This window comes from Mus caroli, unplaced genomic scaffold (assembly GCF_978045245.1).
Source record: "Mus caroli unplaced genomic scaffold, Mus_caroli_1 scaffold_11, whole genome shotgun sequence".
NCBI classification, from domain to species: Eukaryota; Metazoa; Chordata; class Mammalia; order Rodentia; family Muridae; genus Mus; species Mus caroli.
In genome coordinates, this window is record NW_028227266.1 from 63,465,330 (window position 1) to 63,477,836 (window position 12,507).

General features: G+C 37.8%; 1 protein-coding gene across 1 annotated transcript in view; it reads left to right on the forward strand.

Annotated features, from left to right (window-relative positions):
* The window catches only part of Dennd4a (DENN domain containing 4A), a 112,707-nt gene that overhangs the window by 37,257 nt on the left and 62,943 nt on the right, over window positions 1-12,507 (forward strand). Inside the window, exons 7-10 of the mRNA XM_021171458.3 lie at window positions 1,675-1,844; window positions 3,101-3,342; window positions 8,364-8,430; window positions 9,816-9,874. Coding sequence (XP_021027117.1) covers window positions 1,675-1,844; window positions 3,101-3,342; window positions 8,364-8,430; window positions 9,816-9,874 — 538 coding nt within the window. The remainder of the gene's footprint in view (window positions 1-1,674; window positions 1,845-3,100; window positions 3,343-8,363; window positions 8,431-9,815; window positions 9,875-12,507) is intronic.

Here is a 12,507-nt window from a genome sequence, read left to right on the forward strand (position 1 = left end):
AAAGATCACTTTGAGAAGAAGGTAGACTCTTTTTAAGCCTTAGGTTTAAGTAACAACTTGACTACATGCCAATCCTCTTTAATTTTTAAACTAGTGCAAAGTATGGAGAAGATGCTTCGTTAATATTTATATTAATTTAGTCAAATTTAATGGTTATATTTTATGATAATTAATAGTATTAAAACTAATTTGCAATTTTATGATGCATAGTTGAAGTTTTCAATTTTAAGAGCCCTCAAAATGTCAAACATATTGATCTTATTTATAAGAAAGTAGACTCAACCTTTTAAAATTAGAGTCCTGGACTCTTTTCTCCTTTTGACTTTCCAGGGGCCACGGTTCACCAGTATTTCTATTCTTACTTTACACCTGTGCTGTTGCATCAGGACCTGAGAGACTAGAAGTTAACTGTGAATCCTCAGGGGACCTCACTGGCTAGCTGGCATTTGATTAGAGAGAGAACCTTAGTATATCTAGTTCATTTTGCCTTTTAGATGACTAGAACCTGAGTCCTATTTGTTGAGAATCAGAGATATTAGTAGTAGAGCCCACGGTTCAGATTCCCACTTTATCATGGCTCAAACAGTGATGGTTTTTACCTGATTTTAAGGACATCATAAAACCTGTTTTCTTTTTTTCTTTCCTCCTCCTCCTCCTCCTCCTCCTTCTTCTTCTTTCAAGTTAGGGTTTCTTTGCATTCCCCTGGCTGTACTGGAACTCAGCCTGTAGATCAGACTGGCCTCAAACTCAGAGATCCATCTGCCTCCCGAGTGCTAGGATTAAGGTCGTGTGCCACTACTCAACCTGTTTTCAATTTCTTTCTTTTTTTTTTTTTGTTTTTTGTATTTTTGTATTTTTACAAGACAGGGTTTCTCTGTGTAGCCCTGGTTGTCCTGGAATTCACTCTGTAGATCAGGCTGGCCTCAAACTCAGAAATCCGCCTGCCTCTGCCTCCCAAGTGCTGGGATTAAAGGCGTGTGCCACCACTGCCCCGCCTGTTTTCCATTTCTAACCCCACAATACTCAGGATGAAGCTCTGTTCCTAGGATATGTTCAGTGGAAGATACCTATCCCATTTTCACGAGGAGATTAACATGAAACACTGGGTTGCTTGAAATTATCTACATATAAGTTGGGAAAGTTTAGAATTATTTAGAAGCTGAGTTTGAGGTAACACCATTGTAATATTCTAAATCTTTATCTATTTTGTGGGGTGTCTTTCATTTGTGTAAAAATTTGCAATTAGTCTCCCATAGGAGAATGAATATATATATATATTCATTCATAGTCTCAGAGGAATAGTTAACAAGAGTGATAGTGTGTGTGTATGTGTGTGTGTATATACTAATAACCATATTGAAAATTTTAAATATATGCTTTAAAGTGGATTTTTAAGTGTGTGTGTGTGTGTTTAGAGGGTTCTCTTTTCCTAGTTACTACTGACATAGCCTTTGTAGATGAAGTTTGATAAGTGTTAAATGATTTAATAGTTTCAGTCTTTGAAGGTTAACAACTGTATAGAAACCCTACTACACATTCAGAATTATCTGATGAACATAGATGCAAGATTTTTACTTTCTAGGTGTGTGAAATAAGAAAGCATTTGATTGTCATTCAATTTAAAAATTCTTCCACTCCAGACACAGTGACCTCATGTTTCTCACCGCTGCCCAGGTCTAATTTGCAGATACCCTCAAGAAGATTACGAGTCCTTCTCACTGCCAGAGTCTGTGCCCCTCTTTTGTTTACCAATGGGGGCAACTATCGAATGCTGGCCACCAGACAGCAAATACCCTCTTCCTGTGTTCTCTACCTTTGTGTTAACCGGAGCCTCAGCTGAGAAGGTACGTGCGGTGCATTAACTAGATTGCTGACTTCTACATTTTTAAGTCATAAGCTTCATATCTGTAAGAAGCAGTGTAAAAACTAACTAAACTGAACCAATAATATACATTTCTTCCATTTTGTTGAATGTATTATATCCAGAGACAGGAAAAGAGAGTTTTCCCATCCTCCCAAATGTTTGTTTTAAAATATAAGTGAATGCTCTTCTCATCATCAAATGCTGACTCCCTCACTGGTTCATTTTCTGTGATAGAAAAGCTCCTAAATCAATCATGTCAAAGGCATTCAAAACGTAACATGACTTAGAAAGCAGACTCTCCTTGTTACTCTGGGGACCAGAGCTCGCCCTTGCAGAGAGAGGTCTGCTCAACTCCACCGCAGCCACAGAGCCACAGAGCGCTAGCGGAGGCACTTGGAGTCACCTGGGCCAGCATTCTCATTGTGCAGATAGGGAAATCATGGCATAGAAAAATGAAGTGAATTGTTTACACTTCTCACTTATCTCACTTCTTACTAGATAATTTTCAAACATTTCATATAAAAATGTTGGTATAATATCTACTCTTTTGGTTTTGTTGTTGTTTTGAGACAGCATTTTTGTGTGTGTGTGTGTGTGTGTGTGTGTGTGTGTAGACCAGGCTGCCCTGGCTCTTGCTTAGACCCTCCACTTCCCGAGTGCTGGGATTAGAGGATTGAATCGCCATGACAAGGCTCAGTTTCTTTCCCTTTTTATTTGAAAAATATAGTTTAATAAAAATAACTATTTTTGCCGGGCGTGGTGGCGCACGCCTTTAATCCCAGCACTCGGGAAGCAGAGGCAGGCGGATTTCTGAGTTCGAGGCCAGCCTGGTCTACAAAGCGAGTTCCAGGATAGCCAGGGCTATACAGAGAAACCCTGTCTCCAAAAACCAAAAAAAAAAAAAAAAAAAAAGTAGTACTTTATTTTTTTAAAAAAAAAACCTATTTTTAATAGTTATTTAATAGCAGATTTATCAAGAAAGCAGTCAGCCTGTAAATAATCCAGCACTCAGGAGGCCAAAGCTGAGGATGACAAGTTTGATGCCAGCCTTAGGAGACCCTGTAGTTTTGCTTGTTTGGGTTTTGTTTCTTTTTGAACACGATTGATTATACCACTGTGTTCCTAGTCCCTGACACCTCACCTGTACAGAACAAGCACCCACTAAATACTCAGCTGATCATCTGTTTTGAATAAATAACATAAAGTGTATGTATTAACTGCTTTCTTGTTTTACAGGTCTATGGTGCTGCTATTCAGTTTTATGAACCATACCCTGAGGAGAACCTTACAGAAAAGCAGAGACTTCTGTTGGGTTTAGCGTCTCTGGTAGATGGAAAGTCTGATAGTTCTAGAACAATTCACACTAACAAATGCATCTGTCTTCTTTCTCACTGGCCTTTTTTTGATGCATTCAGAAAATTTCTGACTTTCCTGTATCGTTATTCCATCTCTGGACCTCATGCTCTTCCAATTGAAAAGTAAGTTATAAGTTCCATGGCTTAAAATTTGACAGTCCTCGGGGCAGTGGTGGCACATGCCTTTAATTCCAGCACTTGGGAGGCAGAGGCAGGCGGATTTCTGAGTTCGAGGCCAGCCTGGTCTACAGAGTGAGTTCCAGGACAGCCAGGGCTATACAGAGAAACCCTGTCTCGAAAAAAGAAACCAAAAAACCAAAAAACATTGACAATCCAAGATGGGCATGGCAGTACATTTCTGTGAGTTGGAGGCAGGCCTGGTCAACATAGTGAGTTCCAAGATGGCAAGAGCCATAGAGACAGCCCCTGTCTCAAAAAAATTTGTCAGCCCTTTCCTTGGTATATTTATACTAGTAATTGATTCAATTTTATATGGAAATTGGGTTTCTTGAGAGTTATTTGAGAAAAACATTTGGTTACTTTATTTTGGTTATTTTATTTATGTAAAATTTTATACTTTTACAATCTTGTTATTTCAAACAATTTTACTTCTGCCAGCAGATGTCTTAATTTATTTTGAAATGAGGTATTTGGAATAAATATAAAATACTCTTATGAAGTTTATAGCTGCTAATTTGGAGAAGTACTGGAACCAGGTTTCTTTGCAGTGCTAGAGGTCAGATCCAAGGCCTTGCATAGGCCAGGAAAGTGCCTTGTCATTGCCACATCTAGCCTGAAAATGCTAACTCTTAACTGCACTTGTAATCCTTTCATATAACTTAAGGTATAATGAACTTTTAAAGTGGTCCTATGCTTAAATATGAATTTAAAAGAAAAGTTTGATAAAGCCATTTTGTTTTTCATTTGTAATTTTGATGATTTACTGAGAGCACTAAAATGTGATAAGGTTTCATGCAGTAAGAGAGCATGCAGAGTGCACCACTGCAGTGTGACACCTGCAGAGTGACAGCATGCAGAGTGCATCACTGCAGTGTGATGCCTGCCTTTCCAGGCTTACAATCACACTTTGATCTTTGCTACTTCAAGCCTTCAAGTCAGTTTCTGACTCTGATGAGAGCTGGGAAGCAATAGAGTTATCATAAAAAACTTCAGATACAGCATTGTTCTCAGTATCCCATGCTCCTGTCTACTCTTATTTTTAGTGGTCAAAACCTAGCACTTCTGAAAGTCTCTGCTGTTGGAACCCCTTTAAAATCGTATGAGGACTCAGTGAGCTTTTCTTTATGTGTTATGTTTTTAATACAGACGTCTTATTGCAACAGAAATTAAAACTGAATGATAATTTATTTATTCATTTATAATCTACTTAATAATTAACAAACTAGTTACATCTTTAAACATTTCTTTGAAAAGTAACTTTTTTAAAACAATGGTTAGTGAGAAGAGTGAATTTTTATATTTTTATTAATCATTTTTCATTTACATTTCAAATAATATCCCCTTCTTTATTTCCCCTCCACAAACCCTCATCCCATCACCCCTCCCCTTTGCCTCTATGACGATGCTTCTCCACCCACTCCCACCTCACCACTCTAGCATCCTCCTACACTGGGGCATCAAGCCTTGACAGAACCAAGGGCCTTTCCTCCCACTGATGCCAGATAAGGACATCCTCTGATACATATGTAGAGGGAGCCATGGATCCTTCCATGTGTACTCTTTGGGGTGGTTTAATCCCTGGGAGCTCTGGGTGGTTATAATCCCCTTCAGCTCCTTCAGTCCTTCCCCTAGCTCTTCCATTGGGGTCCCCGGGCTTAGTCCTATGGTCAGCTGTGAGTATCTGCATGAACCTCTCAGGTACAACATACCAGACTACTGTCAGCAAGTGCTTCTTGGCATCAGCAATAATGTCAGGGTTTGGTGTCTGTAAATGGGATGGATCCCTAGGTTGGGTGGTCTCTGTATGGCCCTTCCTCAGTCTCTGCTCCATTTTATGTCCCTGTCTTTCCTTTGGACAGGAACAATTTTGGGTTAAAAATTTTGAGATGGGTGGGTGACCGCGTCCCCTCAACTGTGGACCATACCTATCTACTGGAGGTGGTCTCTATAGGTTGTAGCTCCCCTCTGTTGGGAAGCCTCTGATGCCTTGGCTAATGGAGCCCAGCTGAGTTTTCCTTCTCGATTCTGAATTCAGACGGTTGCGGTTATTGTCTTGGTTGAGGTATGTGAAGAGAATCTGACCTCACACAGATAATGTAAGTAGAAATAGGAGGGGCACTTAAGAAGTCATTTTAGGATTGTGGATATTACTTTTTGGCATTATCCCAAAGCTTGGCAAGTGGTAGTTTCTTCTAGCTTATTAGTAATGCAAAATATGAAACCTAAGCAATAAAGTTTCCTTCTGTGTTCTATTAAAATCTGAAGGTCTCTCTTACTTAGTCTTGACTGAACATTAACTCATGCATGCATGATCTTATAGCATTGTGTATCGGTCATTTGCCCAGCAGTGCTTCATTGAGGTTATAGTCAAATGTCTTCTTCAATTTAAGAAAATCACTTGTTAATATCTATAGCATCAGAAGAGTTTTAACATTTGTAGTGTGTGTGTGTGTGTGTGCATGTATGTGTGTGTGTGTATGCATGCATGTTGGCATGTCCTCGCCATGGTGCACAGGTGGAGGTCAGAGGACAGTTGTAGGAGTCAGTTCTCTTCTTCAGTGTGGGTCCTGGGGACTGAACTCAGGTTATTAGGTTTGACATCAAGCACCTTTACTTGCTAGCGCAAAACAAAACAAACAAACAAACAAGATATTTTTTGTTTAGTTGTTTTACAAAGTTCATTGTGGTGCCAGAATCAAACCAGGCCCTCCAAGAGGCCTCCCTCCCAGCTACATTCCCAGTTTTCAGAAAAGGTTTTCGAATATTGCAAAGCTTTTGGGTTCATGGTGACAAATTTTTACTTTTTACTTGAAAATTTGAATTTAATTATTAATAAGTATCTCTAGTTGTTTTCCTTGCAGTAATAGCACTTTGTTAATTCTGTGTGGAAAATATCTGTCAAATGACTAACACTGGATAGACTTAATTTGCCCATCATCTTCCAGACAAAAATGGCATTCTGTGTGGGGAAAACAAAACAATTCATTCATAACTCAGTCCTGTAAGTACTTTAGCAAAATCAAGCTGGCGACCATGCTTTTGTCTGCATTAGTAATGCTTTATGGGTACTTACCCTTATCACAGCATAGCCTAAATGCATACTCCAGAATTCAGATACAGGACAGATATTTACTACCTCAAATAACAGTAATTCAGACATTCTTTTTTTCAAGATTTATTAATTATTTTTATTTTATATGTGTGATTGTTTTGCCTGTATGTATGTCTGTGTACCACATGTATGTCTTGTGCCCTTGGAAGTCAGAAGAGGGTACCAGATTTCCTGGAACTAAAGTTATAGATGGTTATAAATCATCATGTGGGTATTGGGAACTGAACTGAGTTTTCTGCAAGAATAGCAAGTGCTCTTAACTGTTGAGCCATCTCTACAGCCTCAAAGAGACATTCTTAAATGGCATTGGCATTGCTTTAGTCTCCACTAGTAAAGGAGTAAAGTACAACATCTCCCAGGGTTAGCCTGCCTTGATCCTCATAGGCTGTTAGCAGTTTCATTCACGGTGCCTTGACACTATCACTGCAATTGCCAAGTGTGTGAGAAAGGCAAATTGAGTCTCTCTATTACCATAAAAAGAGTTTTGACCCTGCCCATCCTCTCTGGATGGATCTTGAACACCCTTAGAATTTCATGGCTCATACAGAAGTCCTGATTTCCTGACTGCTTCAGATAATCAAGCAGATGTGTGTGTGTCTTGTGGTACTCATTCCTCTAGTCCTTATTTTCCTTCCAGATTTTAAATAATTGTGAGACTAGTAGCTTTTCACAGACTCTGCACAGTTCATAGTGAAAACGTGGAATCAATAAATGACTTGTCCAGTTTTCCATTCATTTGTAATGACCTCACTTCTACAAATAAGATAATCTTTAAATAATGTTTAGAAGAAAATACAAGAAAAACAGCTTATTTATTATTAGAAAATAAAATACTCTTTATGTTTTTTACCTTCTATAATATTCAAAACAAAACTTATTGATTGGTGAATGACTGTAATCTTTGTGCTCAGGAGACAGAGGCAGGAGGATTACAAGTTCAAGGCTATATACAAAGTCATATCCCTAAGAGCCAAAGGGTGTAGTTCAGTGAAAGAACTGGTGTGCGAAAGGTTTGGGATTTGATCCTTATCAACACAAACAAAACAAAAAGCAAAACAACAAAAAGCCATCTCGTTGATGTAGATTCTTACCCATTGTTTAATGGAAGGCTTTTTGAGGATGGGGAAGTCTTCCTTTGTTGCCCAGGCTGCCTTGAACTCCCGAGCTCACATTATCTGCAGTCTCTCAAGTAGAAGATGGGACTACAGGCATGCAACACCTCACCCAACTTATTCATGGTTTACAAACATTTAATTTTTAGTACCTCGATGGTTATGCCACAAAATACGAGGGATTAATTAAAAATATAAATATAAGAATTAGTTTTAGTAATGCTGATTATTACCTGCTTAGGAAGAAGAAAATATGTTTTTTGGTTTTGTTTGTTTGTTTGTTTGTTTTGGTTTTTTGGTTTTTCAAGACAGGGTTTCTCTGTATAGCCCTGGCTGTTCTGGAACTCACTTTGTAGACCAGGCTGGCCTCGAACTCAGAAATCTGCCTGCCTCTGCCTCCCGAGTGCTGGGATTAAATATTAAAATAACATACTGTTGCATATAATCAGCTGTTAACATGAAGTTACTCAATTTAATTAGAGGCAACTTCAATGATTCAAACAACTTTTGCTGTTACTTTGTTTCCACAGTACTAGGGGCTTTGGAGCTTAAGTGCACAGGGCCTTAAGGAGCTTGAGTTTGTGACAGCATGGTAACCATGTAGCAAATGGTATTAATGAGTTTGTGACAGCATGGTAACCATGTAGCAAATGGTATTAATGAATTCGTGATGGCTTGTTAACCATGTAGCAAATGGTATTAATTTTGGAATCAATTGAGTTTCTGTTTTTGTTTTTAAGGCATATTTCTCATTTTATGCATAAAGTTCCCTTTCCATCTCCTCAGAGGCCACGGATTTTAGTTCAGGTAAGGGTCTTTTAATATGAAGGTCATATGAATTACTAATAGCTCCATCAGCATGCATGTACTATAAGAATAACAACTTTATTGTGGGAAAAGTAGAATGAGCTCTGGAGAAAATCAGATGTTTGTTCATGGTGGATCCAGGCTCTAAGATTTTATTAACTCCATTCACAGAAGAGGACTTTTTGTGCACATATGTAATTCCAACATTTGGGAGGTAGAGACAGGAGGGTTGAAAGTTTGATTTCAGCCTGGACTACATAGTCACTTCTAGACCAGCCTTGTTTACATAGTAGATCTGTCTCAAGAAAAAAAGAAAAGTATGCAGACAGATTATGACACCCCCACACACACACATGCACATTGTTTCTAAATATTTGAAAGTCTATGCCTTTGATGGTCATATAGTCGGTTAAATGTATTAAAATATTTATTAGAAATAGTCATATGTTTATATGTTGCAGGAGGGAGGAAATGCCTGTGTCTTGGATATAACAGGGAAATTTAAATGACTATAAATGTTTCACAGTTGAATACTTCTCTGCTCTTTTGCTTATATTTTGTTTGAGGTCTTGATAATTTAAACTGCCTATTTATTTAATCTATGAAAAGATTCATACAAAGGAAATATTTTCATGTGTTGACACCATGTGTGTTGCTGGTTACCACAGCCCTGAAGGTGGAATTATTAGCACTAGAAATCATTTAGCAGATAGATATTTACTTATTGGTAGAAATGTACATAAATTTGAAAATGCTGACGAAATTAGTTGCACTATTATATGATACCGATAAAATTTCTAGAGCATTCTTATTGATAGTGTTGACAGCTGGTCTACATAGCCGTTCATTACTTAATGACACTGAGTGCCAGGGTGCTATCTACCACACACACATGTGGAATTGTTTTATAGTAGAAGCTGGCATGTGCTTCCTGTACAGATATTATCTAAGTATTAATCTTTGCAGGTTATCCATTATCCAATCTATGCAGGGCTCCACTCTGCTGTTCAGCACAAAATCAGCTAGAGAGTGTGGGGGGCAAATATCACGGCTATATCCCATTAAGACTGCTTACAAAGCAGAGAGCCCATGGGTTTGTTAGAGGCCATACGTTTACTGACTCTAAATGTATGGTATTGAGTAAATTTAACCTGTTAACATAAATTTATTAATATAGAATTGGGGGAAAGTTGAAGACATAAGAGATAGGGTTCAGAGTAAGAAGTTGGAAGGAGCCAGAGGTCAGGACATGCTTTAGAGAATTCAAATAGTATTATGCTGGTGATTTGGGAAACTTCCTGGGTAGCTTCATTTGCCGATGTCTGTTACTAGCACATGGTGTGCCGGAGTTCATCTTTATATTTGCTTTGTTTTAAATCTTGCAGTTATCCCCACATGATAATTTGATTCTCAGTCAACCTGTTTCTTCCCCTCTTCCATTAAGGCAAGTAAAGTTTGGCTTCTGTTTGTCTCTTACATTTGTGTGTACACAGTCCCACGTCTATGCATCTGCCAGCAGAGTCTAGAGGAGGGTTTCTTGGAAGTGAGTTACAGGTTGTAAGCTTTCCAGCATGGGTTTTGGAACTGAACTCAGATTCTCTGAAAGAGCAATGGGCATTCTTAGACACTCAGCCATCTCTCTAGCCCTAATTGTTTCTCTAAGTCCAGTGTGAACTAAAGTAATCTATATGTGTATTGTCTTTCCTAGCTAAAATTTCAAATGTTAATGGAAGTTCTTTTTACTTAACTGTTTCTTAGCAGGGTCTTTTTACTTAATATTAGGGTTAGTTTTTGAGAAGAAAGCAAGCTTTTAAAATAGTATTTGGTATTTCTGTATATCCTTGTTATCACATACTTACTGTGTAGTAATAGATTATGAAGGCAGTTTATTTTTGGCTCTAATTATCCTCTAAAATATATCTGAATACATTTTCTTTTTCAAGACAGGATTTCTCTGTGTAGCCCTGGCTGTCCTGGAAATTGCTCTGTAGATCAGGCTGGTCTAGAACTCAAAGATTGGCCTGTGACTGCTTCCCAAGTGCTGGGATTAAAATTATGTGTCACCATTGTCTGGCTCAAAATACACTTTAATTTTAATCCAAAATAAAAAAATACTTATTAAACAGTACATAGTTCATCATTCTAAAAGTTCAGAGAAGTTACAAAGTATGCTTTCCCTACAGTGTCATTTCTTGAAATTTAATTAGCTATGTAATTTTTCTGTCAGAAATAGTTATGGTATAATTAAACTATTATCTTGCACATACCTTAGGGAGACCAGCTGCCATCTTTGACATTCATTCTGTAAGAATTACAGATGATTTCATCATTAGCCCTTAGCCCAGAGTGCTGAGTGTTTTCCAAGCTCTTATCTGAGCTGAAAATAAGCCAGACACACTGATTACAGATGTTTGTAAGTGGCCAAAAGGACTTTATGCAGGTGACAACAGCATTGCTGAGATATAATTTACACATCACAAAAGTCACCCAAGTAAAGTGTGCAAATCAATGATTTTATTCACAGAATTCTGCAGCTATTATTATAATAAAGTTTTGGATATATTACTTATTCTATAAAACCAGCCTTTTGTTGCTAGCCTTGATTCTGTCTGTTCCTACTAATATATGCCCAAACACATAGGCACAGGAGTGTGAATACACACACACACCCCTACACACACACACACACACACACACACACACACACAGATAGCTGTTGATCTTGTTTACTGATTTACAGATTTGTCTCTTGTACATTTTATGTGAATGAAGTGATACCATATTCAGCCTTTTCATTCCTCACTCCCTTCACTGAGCATTTCTAGGTTCATTCATGTGAGGCACACACCACTGCTTCAGTCCTTATCCTCTAGTTAGTATTTCATTATCTGAATACACTGCATTCTGTTTACCTGTTTATCTCTTAGGAAACCTCTATATTTTGGCTATTGTGAATAACTTTGTTTTGAAAACATGAAACATGCAAGTTTTTTGTGAGCATGTTTTCATCTTTTCCAAAAACCTTATTCTTTTTTTTTTTTTTTTTTTTTTTTAGAAATAAGTATAGCATGAATCATGCCAAGGCTCAGGTGACCCAAAGACTTTCTTTTTTTTTTTTTTTAAAGATTTATTTATTGATTATATGTAAGTACACTGTAGCTGTCTTCAGACACTCCAGAAGAGGGTGCCAGATCTCATTACGGATGGTTGTGAGCCACCATGTGGTTGCTGGGATTTGAACTCTGGACCTTCGGAAGAGCAGTCGGGTGCTCTTACCCACTGAGCCATCTCACCAGCCCCAAAAACCTTATTCTTAGCTTTTGATTCATCATAAAAAAATTAACCCAGTGAAACCAGTTATTTACCATTATACAGGCAAAATGTTCATTGGTTACTAGATTACTTGGTTAGTCCATATTTTGTCCTATCTAGAACATCTAAGTTTATTGTTTTATTAATTTGCTTTATAGCTGTATCTCACCATTTCTTAGCTCTTGATTTCCGAATGCTATTATTATTATAATAGTGAGGAGTTTATATTCATAAATCCAAACTTAAATATTTGTTTTTCCTTAAAAGGAGACTGGCCTGAAAAGTAAAGATTTTGTGATAAGGAGCACTATAATTAAAAATGTTTCATTAAAATTAGGCATGGTGGTGTATACCCTTAAAAGTCCCAGGACTTGTGAGGATGGAATAGACAGGTCTCTATCAGTTTAAGGCCAGCCTTGGTCTACATAGTGAGCTCCAGGACACTCAAGACTATATAGTGATACCCTTACTCAAAAGAAACGAACCAAAGACCTTTCCATTAAAGGATTAGCTTCTAAGAAAACATTCTTTTAACTAATTAAATTTGTTTGAGAGGACATTATGTATATAGCAGATCTTTTTACATGAAATGAAGCAGATATGCAGATGTGTTAGTGAATACCAGTAACCCAGGCCTTAGCAGCCAAGACAAGAAAATTGACAATTGGAAACCAACCTGGGCTATATAGCAAGACCCTGTCCCAATAACAACAGCAAAAGAAAAATGAAAACGAGCAGGACAGGCAGAAGACTTGACATTTTCCA